General features: G+C 40.5%; 2 protein-coding genes across 8 annotated transcripts in view; one reads left to right on the top strand and one right to left on the bottom strand.

Annotated features, from left to right (window-relative positions):
* The window catches only part of MYH15 (myosin heavy chain 15), a 71,301-nt gene that overhangs the window by 31,706 nt on the left and 13,541 nt on the right, over nucleotides 1–26,054 (top strand). For both annotated transcript variants that reach the window (XM_017870863.1, XM_017870862.1), the window contains exons 9-16: nucleotides 2,839–2,957; nucleotides 5,317–5,513; nucleotides 8,819–9,168; nucleotides 11,343–11,467; nucleotides 14,295–14,410; nucleotides 20,353–20,545; nucleotides 20,791–20,994; nucleotides 25,495–25,620. In XM_017870863.1, coding sequence (XP_017726352.1) covers nucleotides 2,839–2,957; nucleotides 5,317–5,513; nucleotides 8,819–9,168; nucleotides 11,343–11,467; nucleotides 14,295–14,410; nucleotides 20,353–20,545; nucleotides 20,791–20,994; nucleotides 25,495–25,620 — 1,430 coding nt within the window. The remainder of the gene's footprint in view (nucleotides 1–2,838; nucleotides 2,958–5,316; nucleotides 5,514–8,818; nucleotides 9,169–11,342; nucleotides 11,468–14,294; nucleotides 14,411–20,352; nucleotides 20,546–20,790; nucleotides 20,995–25,494; nucleotides 25,621–26,054) is intronic.
* HHLA2 (HHLA2 member of B7 family) overlaps nucleotides 3,020–26,054 on the bottom strand; it is a 114,117-nt gene continuing 91,082 nt past the window's right edge. For 5 of the 6 annotated variants that reach the window (XM_017870864.1, XM_017870871.1, XM_017870866.1 and 2 more), the window contains one exon: nucleotides 3,020–3,269. In XM_017870864.1, coding sequence (XP_017726353.1) covers nucleotides 3,156–3,269 — 114 coding nt within the window. In that variant the 3' untranslated portion in view covers nucleotides 3,020–3,155. Of the gene's footprint in view, nucleotides 3,270–20,883; nucleotides 20,956–26,054 lie in introns of those variants that run through there. The other variant, XM_017870868.1, reaches the window with a different exon arrangement.

Below are 26,054 nucleotides of genomic sequence, written 5' to 3'. Positions count from 1 at the left end.
ATTAAAATTAGTTGATAAAACTAAAAACCTGGAAATCTAGAAGAAGGAAGTATTTTTGGTTCTATTAAGGACACTGAATAGGACTCTTCTTATACTGACCACAGGGTGTGTGAAACCTGGCCTTGCTACCAAGCCCCCAGTTTGATCTGTGCTATTTAGGATTTAGTTGGTATGTAGGCTCCACAGTCCAGCCACAAAACTGGAGAATACCTGGTTGTCTGGCCCTAAAGGAAGTGCTGTGTAAAATCTGTTTTGATAGACATTGGCTGTCTCCCCCTAGTTATTGGTATTAATTTTCTACTCACTTTTTTGACGAGGAAATGAGTGGGTAGTGAGTAAAATGAAAGTGGGTCTGAGATGATAATTCTGCTTAGGCTGTAGGAGTTTTTTCTTCCTTTTTTAACTTTACCTTTTGGTTGGCTTTTGTGTAAGTTAAATTCGAAGTACAAATTTATCCAAGCCTATCCTCCCCTCACTGGGTCCATGCTCCAGATTGTTTATTTGTTTTTGTTTTTTGTTTTTTTGTTGTTTTTGTTGGTGGTTACCTCCAAAGTTTCTTTCTCATGCCCTGTCCTGTCAGCTTTCTCTGCTTTCAGAGGAAACCAATAGTAAATGTGATCAATTAAGCCACAGTAACTGGCTACTGGCTCTGTAATATACATGATATATTAGTCTCAACCAGCTAGTGCATTTATATTTCTTCAGAATCTTTTTAAATAAGATGTTTTTGGACCAGCATAGTGGCTCGCGCCTGTAATCCCAGAATTTTGGGAGGCCTAGGTAGGCGGATCACTTCAGGCATGGAGTTTGAGACCAGCTTGGCCAACATGGCAAAACTCTGTCTCTACCAAAAAAATACAAAAATTAGCTAGGCGTGGTGGCGGGCACTTGTAGTCCCAGCTATTTGGGAGGCTGAGGCAGGAGAATCACTTGAACCCGGGAGGCGGAGGCTGTAGGTAACCATTGTACTCCAGCCTGGGCAACAGAGTGAGACTCTGTCTCAAAGAACAAAACACCAACAGCAACAACAACAACAACACAGGAGGCTGAGGCAGGAGAATCGCTTGAACCTGGGAGGTGGAGGTTGAGGTGAGCCGAGATTGCACCAGTACACTCCAGCCTGGGCAACAAGAGTAAAACTCTGTCAAAAAAAAAAAAAAAAAAAAAAAAAAAAAAAAAAAAGCCACAAGACATTTTCATCCAAATACTCTTAAAGTTTGTTTCACTCCCAAGTGGTTCTCAAGAGCCTGTAGGGGGTCTATGAGGTTGAAGCTATTTTCGTATAATACTAAGATACTATTTGCGACTTAAATTCTTTTGCCATTTGTATTGATGGTGCAAAAGCAACAATGATTAAAATTACTAGAGCCTGATCACAAGTCAAGGTAGTAGCACTAAAACATACTAGTTAAAATTGTATTCCCTAATATGTACTCACAGGTTTTTTAAAAGTCAGTTTCACTTAAGGATGTCCTTAAAGAAGCAGAAGAAATGAATTTTTTACATCTCAACTCTTGAGTATATATATTTTTACTATTCTGTGTGACAAAACAAGAAGTATGCATGAAGAATTCCTGTTTCATACTGGAGTAAGACGTGTGATTAAGCTCTGAGCTGAGCTAGCAGTTTTTTCAGGGAGTATCACTTTTACTTGAAGGAATGACTGGCAAACAAACTAGGCTTATTTAGACTCACATGTTTAGCACATGATTTCTCAAAAATGAACAAAGGAAACCTGTCACTGCAGGGAAAGCAACTGACAATGTTTCTTGCCAATAACAAAATAGGAGCTTTTAGGTAAAAATTATATTTTAGAAAACATGTATATGCCATCATTAGGTTGACGGCTGTCAATTCTTGGACTTTTCTGATGAGCTCAGCAGTGATGTTAACAAATATGATTTTAAAAATATTGTATGTGGTATTGTGATTTATAATAAGATATATACATGTACATATGGGTGTGTATATATGTGTATGTGCATATTTATATGTGTGTATGTATATATATATACATATATACTTGTACATGTGTGTGTGTGTGTATCTAACACTGTCTCTAGGAAGATAGTGTCAGAATTGAGTTAAACTGTAGAGGACCTTTGTAAGTTGAATCCACAAAGCAGAACTTACAGATATGGAAGGCCCAACTATAATTAATAGGATAAGTTAAGCAGGAACGATAGACTAGAGTATGATACAATTTCTCCCTCTCGTGGTCACATTTCCTACCATAAAACACATTCACACTAATTTAGTTTTCATTAAGAATCTTTTATTGTTATCTTCATTTTACAAATGAGGTAATAAAAGTTATAATTATCTAAAAATTATACAAACAGAAGTGTACAAAGTCACATATAATAAACAAGGGAATATGGTATAGAAGAATGTGGTCTTCAAGAACTTCATTTGAATCTACCTTCACCAATTACGAACTGTGTATGTTTCTGTTTCAGTCATATTTAAGTTGCTCTGTTTCCTCCTCTGCAAAATGGTTAGTATAATACCTACATTATCAAGGAGTTATGAAAATTAAACTAGATAACATACATTAAATACCTAGAGCATAGAAGTTTCTCAATAAATAGTAACTAATATCATCTGTTATTGATTCATACTTATTAGTAAAATCAGTTCATTTTAGGACTCCCTTCTGAGTCCTGAAAAGGAGAATTGTTATGGTTTTGCTGAATAATAGGACTCTCAGACCCTTCCTAAATATCAAACATACGTGGGTAGGAGTCACTCTGGCTACACTTAAAGTCAGTAAGTCAAGTGGAGGAGGCAATAGATAGGAAGACTGTAATTATGTACTTTTGTGAAATCTTTCTGTAGGCGAGTTCCTACGGAGGCTTGAAGAGAAGGAAGCTCTGATAAACCAACTTTCCAGGGAAAAGAGCAACTTCACTCGGCAGACTGAAGAACTGAGAGGGCAGTTGGAAAAGGAGACCAAAGTAATGTATCTATTATTTCTCACTTGTTACTTGACTGTGTGTTTTTTTTAAAAAAATAGTGCTTGATGAATCAGCCTGAAGATGTTTTGTAAAAGAAGAAGGGAAAATGCCCTACAAGTTATGGGGGAAAAACCATGCCAGGAAGAACCTGATGACTGAAGGATCTTCCTTGGTGATTCCAATTGCTTCTTTGTAGATTTAGAGCGAGCAAAGTGTGTGTTTCCATCTTGTGTGAGTACTTGAACAGAAGGGCAGCAAGGCGCTTTCTGGATTTTGATTCTGAAACTGCTCATGAAAAAGTAAAATAAAAGCCTAGAATAAAATAAGTGGGACTGGGTTAGCTCAGTATTACTTTTAAATTGTCAATAAATTATAGAAATTAGTCATTTCTTCCTGTGAGTATATAATGTTGCTAGAAAGTGACTCCAGTGAAAGTGATTCTGGAAGATGAAAGCATAGTGACCAACATGAGATATGAATTCTTTGAGCCCTGATATTTAAATGAATTCTTAGTTCATATTCAAAGCATCTTATTACTAAGACCCCAAAGTATCTTACTTGTACATGACCATACTATGAAGGCATATACTCTGAAAATGCAGGTAGTTGAGTCTGTTTTAAAATATTGTACCATTTTATTCCCTTGATTCTCCATATTTTCTATATTATACACAAATTTAAAAATTTATCATTGTTTGTGCATCAGACATTGTACCAGATACTTCTGTCATGTTATCTCAATCTTCATATCAGTCAAATGAAGCAGATAGAATTGCATCCTTATATATGAAAAAACCAAGGCTCTGAGAAGAAAAATAACATGTCCAAGGTCATACACCTAGTGATATACTGTGAAGAAACTTAAGCACTAGTGAAATGAGTTATATTTTAGAAGATCTCTCTGGCTGCCTTCCCAGTGACTTCTAGTTGGCCTACAAGCCCCCCGATCTGGCTCCAGCATCCTTCTGTGACCTACTTCCTACATCTGCTTCCCTCATTTACTCCCCCCAGCTGCCCTGGCTTCCCTTCTGCCTCTTAAACCAGGCACCATCATTCCTGCCTTAGGACTTTTATAACTGTCCTTCCCGTTGCTTAAAGGCCCTTTCCCAAGGTCTTAGGGGGATGATGAGAAGGAGCCAAACATTCTAGATCGTGCTTATCTGCTGTATTTGTTTTACTGCTATTAGAAATTTTATTTATTAGTTTATTTGCATGTGTATTTTGTGTATCCCCTTATTTCTTTTAGGCTCTTTAGGGCAGGGATTTTGTCTGTCTTGTTTACTTCCATAATTAAATATATGCCATGTAAATGCCACATAAAGGTTTTAAAAGTTTTTCCTTTAAAGGAAAATGAAATTAAACAAGAGGAGAGGTCACAGTTTGAACTCAGGTTCATCTGATTCCAAAGCCTGCATCCTTTTCAGTGTCATTGTGTATTGTGGCTCCTCATTTACCACCCAGAGGGGTCTGGCTGAAGCTGCCATTAACTAAACCTTGTGCCCTCAGAGCTGTATCTTCCTGAAAATGTGCTTTTTTTTTCTAATTTGCATAAAGGACCCTTGAGGACCCGTCAGGACCCTGGTTCTTTCCACACTAGATTGTCTCGGGGGAATGATGCTGCTAGGTTAGCCAGATCACCATTTAAATGATAAAAAAGTTTATTAGACCCAGCAGGGCTGTCCAATACATATAGAAGCCTCTACTACGCTACAGGTAGCTATTTAAATTTATATTAAAGTTAAATAAAATTATGAATTCAGTTTTGATCACACATTGTACTAGGCATATTTTGAATGTTCAGTAGCCACATGTGGCTAGGTGTTTACCATGTTGGACAGTGTACATAGAGAACATTTTCATCATTACAGAAGTTCTATTGGGCTGTAGTACTATTTTAAAGTATTAGGAGCTGAGGTTTTTAGAGATTTCAGTGTGAAATAAAAGATTTTATTTTCTTCATCAGTGGAATGAAAAGGCTAAATTTCAGTGGTTCTTTCTGGTTTGAACAAGCTCTGAGTCTAATATATTGCTAAATATAAATCTTATTGCCTAAATGATAGTGAATGTTGTCTTTGCTATCCTTGCATTCTCCACTATTTCTAGAATTCCAGGCCTAAGTCCACAGAGTCAAGCTGGCATTTCTCTAAATAGAATTCCCTTCCCTCTTTTAATGGCAGCAATTGGATACTATCTATCCTTTCTCTTGTCTCAAATTCTCTCTCTAGTATTATCTTACTAGGTTCAGGTTCAGCTTGAATTTGTGGCAGTTTAATCTTACCCAAAAAAATATTATCTGACTTTCAAGACTTGTATTGTTTGTGGTGGTCATGCCTTTTTTGTTAATGTGTGTTCCCTACAGTCCCAGAGTGCCCTGGCCCATGCCCTGCAGAAGGCCCAGCGTGACTGTGACCTTCTACGAGAGCAGTATGAGGAAGAACAAGAGGTCAAGGCTGAGCTGCACCGGACCTTATCCAAAGTCAATGCTGAAATGGTGCAATGGAGAATGAAGTATGAAAACAATGTCATCCAGAAAACAGAAGACTTGGAGGATGCCAAGTGAGTAGGGCAAGGCTATCCTTAACCTGGAGTTAGTCACATGGAGGAGTATGAGAATAATGACTCTGTCTCCAAGGCCTCGTGGTATGCATTTAACAAATCCTTGCCGCGTGCAGGAACAAGGCCAAAACCAAAGCTGAAACATTCACTGCTGGTAAGAAGCACACTCTGTAGAGGGACTAAAAATATAAAAAGTGTAATACAAAGTGACAGAGACTATAAAGAGGTCCTGGGGAGAGAAAGGAGGCTCTTTCTAGGGACACAAGGGAAGTTTTCATAAAAGATGTGACTTTGAGCCATGGTGTGAAAATAGGCTATCGCTTAAAACCCTATATTTCATTTGTAACGCCAAAATAATTGAGTCCATGTGTGTATGTGTCTCCATCAAAGTCATTGTGTCCCTGGTCTACAACTTGTAGACTACAAAGTAGTCTGTGAAGATGGACAGGGAAGCTGGAAAAAATGTTAGAATCTGTCGTCATATCTTCTAGGACAAAGGTTGCTTTGAAAAGAAACCATCCCCAGGCCATCCCTAAGGTTAGAATATCAATTTTATAGTCATGTCTATGTAAAGGTTTTAAAAGTTCTTAGTAGTTACAGAAGTTTGGGGCACAGCTGAATTGTGACTCAGTACCAGGGTATAGAACTGAAGCATTTTGCTTAGAGACCAAGAAACTCTATTTTTAAGAGAAATTGTCAAACCCCAGCTTATAATCATTAAATATTTACTCAAAAGAATGTGTCCCTGGCTTGGTAGCTTGGCAAAAATCCGGGGAAGATCAATACATTTCTCTTTAACTTCAACCAGAAATAATGTTTTCCAGTTCTTCACCTAAATCTTTGAGAGGCATTGCTGTGCAATTGCTGAACAGCTGCTGTGTTTTGTCCCAGAAGGGGCAAGTGATCCATCTCTGTACCCACAGTAACTTAAAAAGGGTTTTAGAATGACAGATACTAAAAATACATGCAGTAGGTGCTTTATCAAAACTCTGGACCACAGAAAGTTTTGGCTTTGAACTGAGATGCTCTTTTATATCCAAATACAGTATTTACTTCTGAAGTAAGATTCCCCCCCCCCCCCAATGATTGAAGAATTCAGGTGAAATTGCCTATCTATCATTCTGTTTGATGGTTTCTTTGGGGGTTGGGTAGGAAAGAGCAAAAGAATATAGACTACTTTATGACCACATGGGTTTGTTGGAACTAGTTCTGTAGTATGTAATAACTAAAGAAAATAATGGGCCAACATGGTACTCTCTGAAGACACGTTTTTACTTTCAAATTGGTGGGACACTGAATAAATAAAACTTTGTCTGTATTATGCTTTTCCTCTAAATCACCTTGGGGAGGTAGGCAGCTACAAAACAATCTAGGGTCCTGGTTTCTTTTTTGTTATTGAAGTTAAAGATTTGCCTGCTTTGATTTCCAGGCTGGGGTTCAAATGATGAGTTAGTTTAGCAGACTCAAGCTCACCTAAGACCCAGTGTACTGCTTCTGAATTCTAAGTTCCCCAACGATAAGGATTTAGTTTCTTAATTTCCAATATCCCCTTACATATTCGAGATTCTCCTTACGTATTCGAGATGACTAAGTAGGTGCTTATGGTTGGCAAGTTAAAGAGAAAAATAGTAGTTGATATTAAACATAGAACCAAGTTATTGGTAAAATGAGGTTAACCAGTTTGTCCAGTTTACGCTGGAGGTTTCCTGTTTTAGCTTTGAAAATCTCATGTCCTGGTGTAGTGGTCCGTTCTCACACTGCTAATAAAGGCATACCCAAGACTGGGTAATTTATAATGGAAAGAGATTTAATTGACTCACCATTCAGCATGGCTGGGGTGACCTCAGGAAACTTACAATCCTGGTGGAAGGGGAAGCAAACACGTCCTTCTTCACATGGTGGCGGGAAGAGAAGTGAGTGAGTAAAAAGGGGAAAGCCCCTTATAAAACCATCAGATCTCATGAGAACTTACTGTCATGAGAACAGCATGAGAGTTACCACCTCGATGGTTAAATTACCTCCCACCAGTCCCTCCCACGACATGTGGGGATTAGGGGAACTACAAGATGAGATTTTGGTGGGGACACAGCCAAACCATATCACCTGGTGAAACCCCTCAGTCCAAGGCAATCCATTATGATTGGTCACCCAAAGTGAGACTCCTATTTTCTTTGATCAACAAGCATTTCTAAAGTAGTTAAAATATATGTAATTATTTCACTCGACTGCCTGTAATTATTTCATTCCTACTGCCTTAAGTCAGGTAAAGCATCAGAATCTCCTCTTCACACTTAAGAAACGTGAAGCAAAGAAGTGAAGTGACTATGGTTAGAAAGCCGGGGGCAGGGTGTTGTTAGAGCCTAGATGCTTCCTGGATCCCGAGCACATAGGGGTTTTTGCAGGATTCCACCCAAAGGGGACTTTATTACCACATTGCTCTGTTGGCCTAGTTATGCAGTTTTTTCTGTTTAATAGCAGTAGATGAGCTTGGGTACATATAGTACTTTTCATCTAAGAAGTATAACAAGTGAGTAAGAATGGGACTGCCAGCAACCCTGCAGGAGATGTAAGCAACAGAACACATTTCATCCATTAGAATTCCTAATAGTAGCATATTATGGGGGTGGTGGAGAAAGAAGCACTGTAATAAACCACTCCATCTCAGAGATGCCCAAGGAACAGCAGATGGGGGCTAAAGTACCCCGTAAGAACAGTAGGACCTGTTAAGTGAGGATAATGAGATGGATTTGGGAATATAAATCTGGAGAGAGGAGCTGAGGTGGAGAACACACTCAGAGAGAAGAAATAATTGTGTCATGTTTAGGAGCCACATGATGTGAGAGAATAAGCAGGAAAAAGCAAGAGAGTGTTCTTTAGAAGCAACACAGCCAAGGAGCTCTTTAGTGACTACACATGGCTACAGATTTGTAAGGTGCTTACTGTTGGTAGGGTGTTTAGTACAATCTTCCTTTTTTCCCTCTTCTTAGGAGATAATCAAGTCAGTATTGCTTATTAGAGCTTTAGGATAAGCAAATACTTGTAGGAATTCAAAGAGATCCAGAGTTCCAAGTGCAACTTGGCAAAGGGGGAAAATAAAGACCCCATGCACACAGGAGGCAGAGGATGGTGGTCACAGACAGTGAGGTCACTTTCAGATAGGAGCTGCTGTTGCTTTGTACCACTAAGTCCACTGCAGAGGTGCCATCTTACTTTGCACCCAAGCTCTATCTTTAATCCAGGGCAGACTTGATGAGCTCTCTGAGAGTTGTTGCCTCATTCACTCTTTGGGTATCCTCCTTTCTCAGGAAGGAACTGGCAATTAGGTTGCAGGAGGCAGCGGAAGCCATGGGGGTGGCCAATGCCAGAAATGCCTCCTTGGAGAGAGCCAGACACCGGCTGCAGCTGGAGCTCGGGGATGCCCTGTCTGACCTCGGGAAGGTCCGCTCTGCAGCAGCCAGGCTGGACCAGAAGCAGCTGCAGTCTGGCAAGGCCCTTGCGAACTGGAAGCAGAAGCATGAGGAGTCGCAGGCGTTGCTGGATACCTCTCGGAAGGAAATCCAGGCTCTCAGTACAGAGCTCCTCAAGCTCAAGCATGCCTACGAGGAGAGCATTGTGAGCCAGGAGACACTCAGGAGGGAGAACAAGAACCTCCAAGGTACACCAAGCTGGGCTTGGAGCCAAAGCCGGAGCTCAGGGAGAGCCCTGGCTACAGGCAAAGCTAGGCAAAGCTGTCTTCAGCATTTTCATGTTCCCATCATGTTTTAACTTTTCAAATTTTATACTTCTGTTTGACCTTTTTTTTAAATTTTAGATGCCATTTGTATGAAATTAATTAATTCTAAAAGTAAGACTCGTTTCCTGCCTTTAACTTCAGTTCTCCTCTGTAAAGGAAGCCACTGATAAGAATTTCTTGATATCCACAACCTTACCAAGATTTTCCATGCGTCCTATACTCAACGGTGTATTTTTTACCCAATTACATTTTGTTCTACACGTTTTATTTTTTCATATATGAATATATTTCCCGATTTAATGAATATTTGTATAGCCCATACTACGTACCAGGCACCGTTTAACTATTTATTGTTAAATTTTCAGAATAGTCTAGTGTTAAGTTTTCTCATATGTAAAATGAAGGCTATGTAGGTCATAAGTTGAGTAACTTGTCCAAATTCACATTTGATAAGTCGCAGATCTGGGATTTGAGCCCAGCCACGGCTCCAGCATATACGCACTTAACTACTGAGCTGTGCAACCTTCCCACGTACCTTGTGGCTCTTTGCATGCCTGTACATGGAGACCTACCACAAGCTTTTTAATAGCTACATAGTGTTTTGTAATAAAGATGACTATCATTTAACTAGACTTTATTCATTTTAGATCCAATTATTCACAAATATGAATAATCCTACATTATACATCCCTATACATGTATTTATGCACATGTAAAAATATTTCAGGAGAATGGATCCCTGGAAAAGAAATTGCTGGGTTAATGAAATGAATTTTTAAATTTTGATTTACTGCCAAACAGCCCTTCAAAGAGGCTGCCAACTTATCCCAGCACCAACAGCAATGTGCATGAAAACCCTGAGATGCCCTGGAAGCAAGTTCATTACTGTTGGAGGCGTAAATAAAGCTTACTTTCTGTTGACCTACATAGTCTATGATCAAGGCACTAGCTGGGGACATCAGGGGTGCTAAAACAGTGGTTAGAAAACTTTAGCTACATCCAAACCAGCTGGAGGGCTTGTTAAAGCACAGATGGCTGGGGCCCACCCCCAGAGTTTCTGACTCAGTAGGTCTGAAGGATTTGTATTTCTGACAGTTTTCCAGGTGAGGCGGGTGCTGCTGATCTGGGCACCACCTTTGGATTGGGGTGGGGTTTGAATATTGAGTGAGCTTTTTCCAAAGCTCTCCAGGTGATTCTAAGGTACAGTCAGAGTTGAGAACCTCTTCCCTGATTTTCTTCTTGATAAACCATCTTTAAGAGAGTGCTTATCAGAGAAGAATTTATTATGCAATGAAAATTTCTGTCTAACATATTTGTCTTTGTAACATCTAAAAATTCTCATCATATCACATCACAGCCCAGAATCTCAGAACCAGAGGAACAGGTGACTTATTGAGCTCCTTCCACCACCTCTGAACTGGGTAATTCTCTGAGCTACTTGGCCCTATACCACACCTCTTATGTACTAAAGGCAGAACTGACCATAATAATATCAGGTGGAAGAGGTTTTGTGACTTCTGGATGTCCTATTCTGTTTGTCAAAGGCTTATGTTCATGAGAGGCTAGGAAAAAACACTCAAGTGCTTGAGCTAAAGCCACTGTCTTCCTTGGGCCCCTTCTGATTCTCTGGGCTATCTGGGGCCATGCCTTGGATGCTGGCAGATAGTGATCTAGCTTCTACTTTAAGTTCCTGTCTCGGTGTTGAGTGGTGACTGAAACAATGGCAGCCACTAGTGTTGATAGCTAAGCACTTACACTGGAAGGGTAGGGACTCCAGGTCTGTGTTCCTCCAGGTGGAACCTGGAATGGCTCTAATGAGCAGGACTGCCATGTAAAGTTGCAAAGGTTGTCCAGTGTACAATATTCTGAAGCACCATCCTCACCATTTGTTGTAGGCAATTTTCAGATGGCAAAAGACTATATGAAAAAATGAATGCCTTTAAAATTTCTAGGTCCCATATGGGCTAGGTCATCAAGTTACCAAGGGTGGCATGAGGCCGCTGTTCCAGTGGGCTGGAACAGTCTGTTGTGCCTGGTATCATTGGTTTGAGACTGAGCCCTTTCACTAACTTTGGTTTTCTTACCTCTCTCTCCAGAAGAGATTTCTAATCTGACAAACCAGGTTAGAGAAGGGATCAAGAACTTAACTGAAATGGAAAAGGTCAAGAAACTAATTGAACAAGAGAAGACAGAAGTCCAGGTGACTCTGGAAGAAACAGAGGTATTATCACCAGGGAGAAAAGAAAGTTTTCACTGTGACAAGGCAGAAGATTTGCATTCTAGCAATAACAACAGCACCAACAAAAGGACATGTATTCAAATGTTTATTTACTATGTGCTAGGCACTCTGCCAAATGCATAATTTTAATATAATCACCGTAGCAAAGTACTGTCCCCATTGTATAAAAGAGGAAATTGAGACTCAGAGAGCAGGATACACAACAGTGAATGCAAATCTCCTGATTGTAGTAAAAACAGGAACTATGTCTATCGCGTTCGCCAGTTATCCCCAGTGCCCAGACCCTCACTACTCAACATGTGGCCCATGGACATCACTTGGAAGGCTGTCAAAAATTCAGAATCTCAGCCCTCTGCCCATCTCTGTTGAATCAGGATCTGCATTTTAACAAGATCCCTTGGTGGTTCATATGCACATTAATATTTGAGAAGCACTGGCCTAGAACATTGCCTGGCGTGTAGTAGAGGCTCAGTAAATATTTGTCAAATGTTGAATGAATAAATATTCTCATAGCTGTCCCCTCTTTAAAGAGTCAGTCACAAAAACTTCTCAATTTTTTTTCCCCAAAAACTTTTGGTAGTTTTGGAAATAAGATTCAAAGCAATGCTGTCAAACATTGGTTTCTGAAAGCTCATCTTTGTGCAGATTGACAGGAGGGTTTTCAGTGTTATGGATTCACAGTTCAGGAAAAGTCTCTGACTTTATCTCTGAGTGTGCATTAGCAATTGAAAGGACCTCTAAGAAGATGATTTGCCAAAGAAGGTAAACTAACGAGGAGGAAGTCACCCTATCATGATTATTAGGTGGTTAAGAAGCCCTATGTAGCCTCTTCTCAGAGCTGAACTTCATCTTCCTGACTCAACCTTTGAGCAAGTACTCAGGCACATTCAAATACAGCCCTACCCTCCCACCAGTAGAAAATGAAAAAAGATTTTTGAAAGATGTGGCAGTCAGTGTTAGGTAGGGGCCCTTTGGAAGGTATGGTGATGGAAAACAAGACCCCAAAGGAGCGCTCCGTGCCAAGCATTGTCTGTTACGTTTACCTCACCATTATGATTCCAGAAGAAACTTGCCAAGCAAATGTTTCCATATTACCCTCCATATAGAGTTGTCAGGCAGCAGCTCTTGCCCTGTTATGCATAAATATTTCCTGAGGCTATCTAACTTTATACAGACTCCTTTTGGTTGGCAGTGTGGTGCCCTCTAGCACAGCTGGTCCTTATACAGTTGGTAAACTTTGTTTTGTTTACTTGTTCCCTTTGGTTCTCTGGCCGTCCTGGCAAGGGACTTTTTGAAGCCACCACCTTAACTAAAAGAAGTAAATTTTATGATAGAAATTTCAAGCACTATGACAAGTCGATGAAAAATACAACTGGCACTGACAATTTTTGTCCTATATAACATAGAGGCATCTTTGTATATTCAGTTGATCAGCACATGGGTCAAGGGTGAGAATGACAGGAAGGCCATAGTGCTCAAACCATTTAGTACCACTAGATGGCAATACATTCTATTAGCATTTTCTCAACTTCTGTCATCAGCCACCTCCATAAATACTTCATCAACTTGGACATGTATTTGTAACATTGCGTTATTTATTTTCCTGGGTGAGCCTTTATGAGAAACTTTACCAGATTGTTTTAAAGCCATAAAACTCAAATTATCCCAGGTCATCTTCCCTAAAGATTCACTTTCTCGGTGCATTTTAGAGGGTTAGAGGTGACAGTCTCCTCTTGAAGGAACTACACTATTCCCTCTGAGGAAACTGTTATCCAAGCATTTGTTTTTGAGAGTGCGTTAGCAATTTTATTTTCTTTTATATTGAAGGTAGTATCAAGAGAACATCAAGGGAGGTCTTATTAAAATTCCCATCATCTTTTATTTTATTTTAAAATTGCAACTCAGTTTTACTTTTTTACTTTTGGTTGTATCTGCTAAGCACTCCTCAAAAGAGGCTATAAAAAAATTACTTCTGCCTTTAGGACTGCCTGTAGCTAACTGACCACAAAATTGCATCACCCCTTATGCCCTTATATCATTGGTATTCTGCAAGTGCTTTTTGGGTTTCTTCTTTTATATACATTTTTAGCTTCAGGACAGGCTTTAAAGATTTAGCCAAACCTATGCTTTTAGAATTGAATTGCCTTTATAACATCCCTGCAAATAATTGCCTTAACTATATTTGAATACAGAAAGGGGCAGGGAATCTTCCTGCCTGCCAAAGCAATTCATTTGCAGTAGTGGTACCAATTATGGTGTTAATGGCTCACGCTGAGTGTTACGTGTCAGATACATCCTAAATTCCTTTATTTGTTCTTCATATGACAATATTTGGACACTACCATGTTGTTTCTTCTCTGAATGCATCCAACTTTTCCTCTATTCCCTCGTGATGTCCAGAATTTAATAGAAGATTCCAGGTAGGAGTTATCACTTTCCTTGTTCTAGCTCTGATACTTTTTAAAATTTATCCCATAGTTGGAATATGTTAGAAAAAGTCAAGAGTAATACATTAAAAGCTTAAATATAGCCACAGACAAGACTCAAATTTTCTATTTTAAAATAGGCTTTAAAATTCTAGTTCTGGAGCTACAGCTGAAAGACCTAAGAATGTCAAATCTATAAGTGAAATGACAAATGAAAGCAGTTGCTTGTCTCACTGTGTTGCAATCTCTAGGGACCTGACTTGAACCTATATCTTTCCCAGTAACTCTAAGAGAGCTACATTAGCGACATATGTTTTGGGAAAAAAATAAAATTTTTGTCTAAAAGTGGACTTCATTTAATGCTTTTTATTTATGTATTCCAGGGAGCCCTGGAACGTAATGAAAGCAAGATTCTTCGTTTCCAGCTTGAACTCTTGGAAGCTAAAGCAGAACTTGAAAGAAAGCTTTCAGAGAAAGATGAAGAATTAGAAAATTTTAGGTATCTAAGATGATTTTGATATGTAACAATTATGCATTTCTGAATCTGTGACTAAACAGAGCTCATTATGTCCAGCTGCTTTTATGGCCCCTGTTGGAGTATTACCAAAGAAACTTAGTGTAACTGTATATTAGTATCCTTTATATATAATATCTATAATCATGTATGGATATTCCTTTATACACAATTAGATATCCCTTTATACACAATTGTATATAGATATTCCTTTATATCAATAGTGGTGAGAGCTTACCACTATTGATATAAAGGAATATCTATATATAATTATTGCTGGATTTTATAATTTTCTTATATTTGAGGAACTTCTGCTGTCATATGAGACTCAAGATAACACCAAATAAATGATTATATGTATAAGGACTATGCATACTGTCTGCATGTCCCCATAATGCCACTTTGTTGGGCATTGAGAAATTGACTGAAAATGCTGAGCCATGGAGAAAAAAATTAAAAATTCAATGCTGTACTTTCAGACCAGAGTGAAGTTTTCACATACCCCCTGCTTGTACCTGTAGCCATTTGTTTGAAGAGGAGCAGAAGCCAAGAGCTAAGCTGCTTATTGAATCCTTGTTAAAGCAGCTGAGTCTTAATAGTCAGGAAACTGAATTAGACAGGACTCATGGGTTGCAGAATTTTTTCTTAGCTCTGTCATAACAAGCTGATGACTTTAGACATTCCACTTCTTAGCTTCTCAGTGAAGTGAGGGGATAAAAACAGCCCCTACATGTCACAGAAGGTGGTGAGAAAGATCAGTAGTCTGATGTTGGCAAAGCACTTCACACGCTGTAGTTCAAAGGCACAATTATAAACACATGGAATTAACGATGATTATATTATCTAATCTGTTCCCTTAAGTCAATGCCATATGTCAGCAAGAAAAATCATTTGAGCCTGAGATTCAACTGGCAACTTACTTTCAATGTATTTGTTAAACCATTTTTTTTTAAGAAAAAGAAAAACACCCTGTTAACATGTTCAATTGAACTGACCTCTTTCCCATAGCCCATTTTTAGACAAAACTCTCAAGGGGTCAATGTTTTAATGAGGATGTCAAGCCACATTTGGCCCTCTATGTGCTTTGAGTTCTCTTTGCTCTCACTCACTGGCACTTTCTTCTATAGGACTGACTGTGGCGAGGAATTCTGATCTACTTAAGAGGTTCTGAGTCAGTGTCTAAAAGAATTTTTTTGATAAAGGGCAAAAACCTTGGGCCTTGATATTTGCCCTACTTCTTTCCACAAGGAATAAAAATGAACGTCTCCTTCTGCAGATTAAAAAAAGCAACAAATAACACTGATTTCAAGTAATATCAGACCTGTACCTATAAATAAACCCAGCTGAGGAGAAATGAATCCTCAGAGAGCCTGTGTCTCGTCAGGTACATCTGAATGTCGTAGAGCAGTTCACCAATTATAATAATCTTAGTGTGAAAAAAAGCCAGAGATCCAAAGAGCTAGGGCTGGAAGAAGAAAGAACTGAAGAATAGGCATAAGCCAGGAGGAGCTGAGAAAAGAAGGGGTGGGCTGGAAGCAGGGGGACGAGCTATTCATACATTTTAGTTAATGATTCATAATAACTATAATAGGTATATCCAGAAAGAAAAGAGCTTATTTTACAAAATATCACAAATACCAGCCCAGACCCTTTCTGCTGGGAGCATAGATTGTACCAAAATGCCTTGGTTTAATCTGATAGTTTGACTTTGGGGCTAGCAGGGCATCTTAAGGAAACTGAATAGAAGCCAGGAAAAACAAAATAAGCCAAGTACAAGATTCCAAGCAATCAAGGATAAGCCAGGGAAGTTATAGAACAAGGAAAATATTGCCTGAGGGCAAGATCAGGTTCAAGATCATATGCCCATATAACCCATCATTAACTCCACAGAAACAGAAGGTTCCCAGGAAGACAGGACCTGGTGAGTAAGTTAAAGGGACCAAAAAGCAAGAGAAAGTGACCCGCAGGCAAAGGCAAAACCTTCATAGTGCAGCAAACTGGGTAACTCATTCAACTCATGCTCTGCTGCCAAGCCATGTCTTCCACTCTGGTGAAGCCTGATTCTGAATGAGCCCAGCCTGGATGCCTGTTGATGGTGAAAAGTACAAGCAGCTGGTATGTGTGTGATATGTTTCACTTGTTCAACAGATGTTGGAGTGCTTAATGTTCACCAGACACTGCCTCATATTCTAGTCAGGCTTTCGTAGACACTTTTGGATGATAGGGTATTCTATTTATTTCTATAATAAATAAATAATGTTATAGTTGGCATAGGTTGAGGTAGGGAGGTGATGGTGCAGTCACTGATGGAAGGAGAAGAAGAGCTGGTAGCTGGCTTTGATCTTCCCATCTTATTAGACAGAGGAAACGAGGCCAGCTTGAAGGCCCACTGCATGGCCCAAGACTGAGCTGACAACAGGTTGGTCAGGTGCATCCTGCTTCTTCAGGTAATTCTCTGATTGGAGGAAATGTTGAAATGTGAGAGTCATCACACTGGTCCACAGCCATGGGCTTTCTGAGCTGTATTCTGCTCTCCCAGATACACCCAGAGAGGTGTTTTTGAGAATGAGGCACTGAAATTCCTTATTCTATCATACTGCATTTGTTTGTTTTGGTTGATCACTGATTGAAAGGCTAAGCAAGCTTTTTCTCTGAAGGGTCAGATGTTAAATATTTTCTGCTTTGTTAGCTACATGTTTCGTTTGCCACAGAGATGTGGCAGTTACTTAACACTGTAGTTGTAGGTTGAAAACAGCCATAGACAATAGGAAATAAATGGGCATGGTGGGATTTTGGCCCACAGCCCATAGTTTTCCCACCCCTGGTCTAGAGCCCCAGGTACATAGTAATGTTCCTTCTGTAAAGTCCACTCCTCTGATCTCAGTCATGTCAAACTTTGCCACGTGGTCTTAATTTATATATACCATCTGACTTGGTTTCTTTTATTGTCTGAGTGACTCTCTGCCAGAATATGCTCAAATCTTTTCCCACTTATAAGTAAAATATTTTCGAATGTCTTTGAAAATTAGAATCTCAAACTCAGACATGGTAGCAAAATAACTTGTTAATTATTTTAAAGCTGGCTCATATGTATTTGGATTAAGAAAAAAATCCCTTATTTCTTTGACATAGATTAGAAATATCATAAGGAAAATAAATGACCTATTGCATTGTCAATGATTTAAATGCTGAACTAATGATTTAAAATCATTAGCTCTTCAAAGTTCTATCATCTCGATTTTTCCTTGCATTTGGTTTTTTAAATTGTATTTCACATTTTAGGAAAAAGAAGGTACTTCTTCCTATATTGCCCTTGGTCTTGAATGCATCATTTTTCTTAAAGAATGTACTTGAGGGAGTTTTCATTTTAAAGATTTCTTGACTCTGTATGAAATGTGTTGATTGTTTAGCAGCCATTCTCCAGGACTGTATTATACTCATGCCTCTTAAACCATCTCACTTTTTACTTGTCTGCAGGCACTCATGAAGTTTCATAAACAACTGTGGGAAAAGTGCAGTTTAAAACATGCAGTTTGCCTGCTTAAGTAGAATGTATTTCTGTACAGAGGATTTTGACACCAGGCTAAGGATGCTTCAGTGTTCCTGTGTAAGGAGTGTCAACTGTGGCAAAAATGAGAGTTTCCCAGTGTAGGACAGATAAGTGTTTGACAGCTTTTGGTGATGTGGAGTGTGAGCATCCCTGTCCTGGTTTACTACAGGTGTCATCACAAGATGCACAGATGGGTGGCTTCAACAGCAGAAATGTATTTCCTTACAGCTCTGGAGACTAAAGGTTCAAGATCAAAGTGTTGGCAGGTCTGGTTTCTCCCAGTGCCCCTCCTTGGCTTGCAGATGGTCACATTTTTACTGCATCCTCCTCTGTTCTTTCCTCTGTGTACATGCATCCCTGTGTCTCTTCTTATAAGGACACTAACTAGTCCCATTGGATTAGGGCCCCATCCTAACAGCCTCATTTAATCTTAATTACATCTTTAAAGGCCCTATCTCCAAATATAGTCATATTCTTAAGTCTTGGGTGTAAAGTAAGAACATATGAATTTTGGGGGGGACATAATGCAGTCCCTAAAAGTCCATATTAACTTTACCTACTGGGATCCCTGTAGGATTCTGATCTGGAAGCTGAACAAAAGCCCAGAGCCTAAGGACAGGCAGAAGACAGGTGCTCACATTGGACTCTGGAGTCAGACAGAGTTATTTTCTATACATTTCCATAATTGCTTCTAAGGCCTCCCTCACCAATGGGCAGAATGGGGGTCATGAAAAGTAGCACCTCCACCTGTCAACCAATTTCAAGCTCTGACCCCTCTCTTCCCCCTGTAGGTCGTATGCCTTTTTTTCTTTTTTTGAGACAAGAGTCTTGCTTTGTTGCCCAGGCTGGAGTGCAGAGGTATGAACTTGGCTCACTGCAACATCTGCCTTCTGGGTTCAAGTGATTCTCCTGCCTCAGCCTCCCAAATAGCTGGGACTACAGATGCATTCTGCCACGCCCGGCTAATGTTTGTATTTTTAGTAGAGACGGGATTTCACCATGTTGGCCAGGCTGGTCTCGAATTCCTGACCTCAGGTGATCTGCCCACCTCAGCCTCACAAAGCACTGGGATTACAGGTATGAGCCACTGCGCTCGGCCTGTATGCTTTCTTGATCGACCTCACAGAGGTTAGGACACTGACTTGATGACAATTCAACATGGAATCAAATTCAGATCTAATCTAATTTGTGCAGATAGGTTCTATGAGAAAGAATAATAGAAAGGCTTTTGCCTTCTCTATTCTCTATTATCTGTCCAGCACCAGGTCCCTGTTTCCTGAATTGAGCTTAACAGGGCATGTGTCTATTATAGTAGTTAAACTGTCCTAACATTCACCAAATCTTGGTGACTTAAAACAAATAGAAGTTTATTTTTGCCTATGTTTGAGGCCATTGTGAGGTAGGATGAAGAGTGGGTCAATAACATTCAAAGTCATTGAAAGACCTAGGTTCTTTCCATCTTGTGATTCCATGATCTTCTGTATGTGGCCATCAAGTTTGGCAGAAAGGGGGAAGGGAGATTGCAGGAACCCACAAGTGAACATTTCTAGGGGCCAGCCCTGGAATGGTAAACTTCATTACTGCCCACAGTGCATTTACCAGAATCTAGTCACATGGTTCCAAACTAACTACAAACAGTTTGGGAAATAAAAATTCCCATGAATTCTCTCAATTTTTTATTTTGTTATGGCCTTCCTAAACACGTAGCTATTGTTTTCTGTCACTTTGCAAACACGTTTTTAGTTCTAGTTTTTGTTCTTAGGAAGGAATTTAAAGTGTTAAAGTAATTCAGTATCACACAATTGGTTTTGTCAGCCAATCCTTGGGTGTACTCTCAAACTCCTAGAGAAAGATAACCATTTTATTCTAGGAGAGTTATGTCTCCAGGCTACTGTAGCAGTGTTGCTGCATCTCAGGAGTTGTTCCAACCTGAGTGGCTTTTTCCTGCCTTGTTCAGATATTTTTCACCATTGAAAGTAGTTGAAATATTATGGCTGTCTGAAAGAGCATCCTTCCTTCATCCTTAGCCACCACAGGAAACCCAGGTGCTTGCCCTAGATCATCCTTTATGGGATATCAGATGAGACTAAAGCTGCCTCACAGGAACCTTGAAAAGCTTCTTGTATTTTCCAGGATTCTTCAGGGAAGTTGGTCTGGAAACCTTAGTCCATTATGGTGGACATATACTCACTAACCTAACTTCTCATTCTCTCTGTTTTTAAAATAAAAGCCCTCAGACTCATTTTGTTAGTTACTTAAAATTTTTCTTGGATTTTAGTTTATTTTTTCTATTTCTTGTACTGTTTTAAACATAGCAGGTGAATTTGATTAATCTGGATGTATCATTTCCCCCACTCCAACTGTTATTTCAAATTAGGAGGAAACAGCAGTGTACCATTGACTCCATGCAGTCTAGTCTGGATTCTGAAGCTAAGAGCAGAATTGAGGCTACCCGGCTGAAGAAGAAGATGGAAGAGGACCTCAATGAGATGGAACTCCAGCTTAGCTGTGCCAACCGGCAGGTGTCAGAGGCAACCAAGTCCCTGGGCCAGCTTCAGATTCAAATCAAGGTATTTTAAAACTGTAAGATGGGGTAGGGAGGGGTGGAAAATGTTTCTGCTTATGGAAGCAAACTAAGCAACAGATTGTTGTGTTCAGCAATAAAGATGAGGACAACAAATACAATCTTTCCAGAGAGAAGGAGCATGCTTATGTCTAAATACGTAGAACTATGGTCAGAGCATGCATACATAGGTGCATAGTCTATGTTGAACTCAGAGGGATCTGTACTCCAGGCCCATCTTTTCTCTCACAGGACCTTCAGATGCAGCTGGATGACAGCACACAACTGAACAGTGATCTGAAGGAGCAGGTGGCTGTGGCTGAGCGGCGCAACTCTCTTCTTCAGTCTGAACTAGAGGATCTAAGGTCCTTGCAAGAGCAGACAGAGCGTGGCCGCAGGCTGTCAGAAGAAGAGCTCCTGGAAGCAACAGAAAGAATCAGTCTTTTCTATACCCAGGTGGGGCCCATATACTCTCCGTATTAGCTGGGCCAGTTGGTTGAAGGCAGTGTTTCCCACACTTGGACCATGCAGTTGCAGCCTTGGACCATGCACAGTTGCCCTGTTAAGTCTTGGATGTGCCTGTGAAGCACAGGGACAGGCTGTGCAGCAGAGCCACAGTCATACTCTTCATTTATTCCCAAGTATGTTATTTCCTTCAGGCTGCCATAACAAAGTACCATAAACAGGGTGGCGTAAAGCAACGGAAGTTTATTTTCTCGCATTCCTGGAGGTTGAAAACCTGCAATCAAAGTGTCAGCTGGACCATGCTCCCTCTGAAATCTGTAGGGAAATACTTCCTTGCCCCTTCCTAGCTTCCGGTGCCTTACTGGCAATCTTTGCCATTCCTTGGCTTATGGATGCATCACTCCAACCTTCTGCCTTCACATGGTGTTCTCCCTGTGTCTTCACAGCATCTTCCCCCTGCGAGGGTCTGTTGCTGTCTAAATTGCTACTTTTTATAGGGGTACCAGTCTTATTTGATTAAGTTCTACCCTAATGACCTCATTTTAGCTCGTTTACCCCACTGCTTCCCTTTTTTCTAGTTTCCTTCTAAACAAAATAAGACCCTATTTCCAAATAAGGTCACGTTCTGATAAATTGGGGGTTAGGACTTCAACATATCTTTGTGTGTGTGTGAGAGACAAAATTCAACCCATAACAATAAGCGTTATGCCAGAAGAATGGATTGTCAGGGCATCCACAGCCAGGATGCTGGGGAGGGAGGGATGAGCATCCCCTAATGTTCCAGAACCACTCCTGCTCCTGGTTCTCCTGCTCTCCCTAAGCCATGTGCTTCCCCAGCGTCCCAGAATAAAAACAGTGCTCCTGCCTTGGAGCCAGGAAAGCCGTGACAATTCTGAGTGACTGCTGACAGATATGATACGCTGTCCAGACTCTGGCTTCTAATGGAAGGTTATATAAGTGACATGAAGCAAGAATTCTTAAATCCTTCTCCTTCTCCTAGAATCAGAAGAAGCCATAGTTTCCAGGACAAGCACCTACAGTAAATGGGTTGTGTGATAAGTGTTTATAGGGCACCACCCCATAACCTGGACTGGTATGGGTGATATAGACACAGAATGTCTCCACTGCCCTAAAAAAATGAAGATTGAACTAAGCAATTGTAGTACACTGCTAAGAGTATAATGATAGAGCAAGCACACCCCTACAGAAGGCCTTCCTTGACAATCGAAGAGTTAGGTAGATGCACAGTATGCTTCTTCTGAGTCATGAAGGACATTTAAGAAGCCAGCCAGGTGGAGAGAAAAGTCAAGGGCAGAGGCATGGGGTGTGGGGGGAAGGAGTTTATGAGTCTAAGGGAAATTCACATGCTAGAGTATTGGGTGGATAGCCAAAAGGAGCAGAAATCATGCTGAGATAGGTAGGGCCAGGTCACCAGGGACCCTGAGCCTGAGACTGATGGAGTTTGAATTTTGTCTTGCAGCTCATGGAGATCCACTGAAGAATTTTGAGTAGCTAAGAGTGAAGTTATCAGATTTGCATTTTGGGAAGTTTTACTCTGGTGATTATTGTGAAGGACAGTTTAAAGCACCTAAGGGCAGAACTGCTACACTCTGGGGCATTCAGAACTATCTGTGGGATCATTTTGGTTGCCACAGTGACTGGGCAATACCACTGGCATTGAGTGAGTAGGGTCCAGAGATACCAAAACTCCTTCAAGGTGATATCCCAAGGAACTGCGCCTTCCAGAATGCCAGTTGTCCCCTACTGAAAAATACTGGATAAAAGAAAGTATGAACCAGAAATGTGCCTGTTGAAAGATGTTGCAATTAGTTTGTGCCTACAGTTTGACTTTTTTTTCCCTGTGTATGACACAATCCCATCTGGGTACCATGTGGTATAGAACAAATAGTCTGTAGGTTATAGATAATTCCCAACAGGCTAACTCAAACATTTTTTTTTTTCTTCTTCAAGAAAGTTTAAATACAATGAGTTGTATTCTTATAAAATGGACTATAGACTTTTTAAAAAGTAACTCATCCACTGTCTAGAGCAAGGCTTCCCAGCCCCTGGGCCGCAGACCAGTACAGGTCTGGGGCCTGTTAAGAACTGGGCTGCATGGCAGGAGGTGAGCTGCAGGGGAGTGAGCTTTGCCTCCTGTCAGGTCAGCAGCAGCGCTAGATTCTCATAGGAGCGCAAATGCTCGTGTGAACTGCTCATGTGACAGATGTAGGCTGCATGCTCCTTATGAGAATCTAATGCCTCATAATGTGAGGTGGAACAGTTTCATCCCCAAACCATTCCCCTACCCAACCCCCCTACCTGGTCTGTGGAAAAATTTTCTTCCATGAAACCAAAAGGGTTGGGGACCACTGGTCTATAATACTTAATTGCTATTGGTAACAAATGATTTGCCATGCATATCATACATAATAATGCACCAGTGGGATCCAATATGATGCAAAATCACTAGCCTAGAGAGAGATGAGGCTCAGTTAGAGAAAAAGCATGCATAGAGAGGAGAGGATTTGGGGAAGAAGAAAATTAGGCAGGGGAGACCTGGTCTCTAGGGCAGAGTTTCTGAAACTTGATGTGTACATATAAGAATCCCTAACACAAAAAATGTAAATTCTCAGATCTCACCCCAGATCCACTAAATCAGAAGCTCTGCAATGGGACCTAGAAAGTGAACACGTTCTCAGGTGCTACTGCTCATAGAAAGACTACCTTTTGACCAGCACTGGTCTAGGTGATATTATATTATTCACAAGGACCTCTCCCCAACCTAAACCATGCTGGGGCACCTTGCAGTTACTAGAACATTATCAAGCAAAACATATTGAACCTTTTAGGGAGCCTTCTTAGCTACCTGCTGCATTTCCAGATCTCTAGCCTAGGACTAACATATGAGGCTAAACTTATCTTTGATTACAAGTGCCTTTTTCAAACCTGAGCTATGACAATCTAGATTACCTTTCTGCAAAACACCCCCTAACTCCCTTTCTCCTAAAAAAAATAAAATAACAAGTTAGAGAGTAATTCAGTTTGCAAAGATTTAAGCCCTTGTCTCCCTAGCAAATTTTAAATGATTCTATGTACAAACAAATTGGTATTTGTACTTGTACCTTCCTCTACAAAGAAATAGTTTCTATGGGGTCTGTGCTGTGAGCATCCAAAAAACACTTCAGGGAAATACAGCTTATTTCCACCCCATCTCTCAGGCCATGGCAGTGGAAATCTTGGAGGTATCCAGGGCCTGGCTCTCCATAAGGACAAAAGATGGCAGTCTCGATAAAGATGCTTCATGCCATAGAGAAAGTGGGGTAGATAGAACCAGTGATGCTGGAATATCATTCTATTTTTTTTTCTTTTTCTTTTTTGAGACGGAGTCTCACTCTGTCACTCAGGTTGGAGTGCAATGGTGTAATCTCAGCTCACTGCAACCTCCGCTTCCCAGGCTCAAGCAATCCTCTCACCTCAGCCTCGCGAGTAACTGGGACCATAGGTGTATGCTACCACACCCAGCTATTATTGGTAAAAGTTTTGGTAGAGATGGGATTTTGCCATGTTGCCCAGGCTGGTCTCAAACTCCTGAGCTCAAGAGATTCACCCCGCTCAGCCTCCCAAAGTGCTGGGATTACAGGTCTGAACCACCACACCTGGCCTGGCATATCTTTCTATTTCCAAGTCTTCATCGTGCTACTGAGAAAGGCACTAGCCAGAGGCAAGTGAATGTGAAACGGATAAAGTGAAAGGAGAAATAAAAAAATAGAAAGCCTACGCCTTTTATATACACTGTGAGTTTTCACACCCTCAGAAAAGCTGGGCTTCAAACACAGACCAAATAGCAGCAAAAGGATATTTGACCTCTAGTGTCACAACTCAGGAAAGAAAGAATTAGAGCAGGACCAACCATAGAACACAAAGAATCCTCCGTGGTAATGAGGGTACCTAAGGACTGGAGGAGGAGGCTTATTCTGAACTACTTTCCCCACCTCCTCACTGTAAAGTAAGATAAGAAGGGAAGTAGAAAAAGAAGAGGAATGATTTTTTTTTGTTTCTGGAGCAGCGTACTGGGAGTTACAATTTTTATTCCCCAACCTCTGCCCCTCAGATGTCTGCAGCTGACCCCAGCTTCTGCTCTAGAACACTTGTTTCTACCACATCCAAAAGCAAATGGCAGAGAAACATTTCCTCAACCCACTGAAAACCAAACACATGTTTGCGGCTTGTAGGTTATCTAGATACCATTCCTCCCTTCTGATTCAGGCTGCAGTCTCTTTAGTCCTGAACTTTTAATGGGTGAAATCCCTTCCATTCAAGTTTGATGGCAAAAGCCTTTTGGGGTTGGGAGCATAGCTTTTGGGAATATGGCTCACTATAATAAAATTTGCTTCTGGCCAGAGCTGACTCCCATTGCATGTCCTGAACAGACCAGCTTGCATTTACATTGCTGGCTTTTACTTGCCTAATAGGAATGCTGCTTTTCTTTAGAACACAAGCCTCCTTAGCCAGAAGAAGAAACTGGAGGCTGATGTTGCCCAGATGCAGAAAGAAGCTGAAGAGGTGGTGCAGGAGTGTCAAAATGCAGAAGAGAAGGCCAAGAAGGCAGCCACTGAGGTGGGTCCATTGACCACCTACTCAATCCTGTCTCCCAGAGTTCAGTGGCACAGTGGCCAAGGGGCAGGGGCACATCTGCAGCCAAAAAGTATTCCATTGATTTCCCATACAGCCAAGAGGAGGTTAGTCTGACCTCTCTGCCTCCCTATTCTCATCGTGAAAAATTAGGCCACTTAGCTCCTCCCACTAACATACCCTGGTGATGAAAAGGAGCAGTTGAATTGCTATAAGCAAAACCTTATAAAAGCAGGAGTCTTCTTTTGTTTCGGTTAAGCCACTTTTCATTTGTGAATCAATATATCTAGTGTCTAGAAACAATTCTTTCTGTGTTTCCTTACAAAAGCTATTTTCCTAGGGTCTATAACAGTTTTATGATGATGATTTGGAAAGAATGCTTAATTCACTTTTTTTTTTTTTTTTTTTTTTTTTTTTTA

Source organism: Rhinopithecus bieti, unplaced genomic scaffold, assembly GCF_001698545.2.
Source record: "Rhinopithecus bieti isolate Rb0 unplaced genomic scaffold, ASM169854v2 scaffold_5478, whole genome shotgun sequence".
In the NCBI taxonomy this organism is placed as follows: domain Eukaryota; kingdom Metazoa; phylum Chordata; class Mammalia; order Primates; family Cercopithecidae; genus Rhinopithecus; species Rhinopithecus bieti.
The sequence above is the reverse complement of the archived record's forward strand: the minus strand, read 5'-3'. Positions and strand labels throughout refer to the sequence as shown.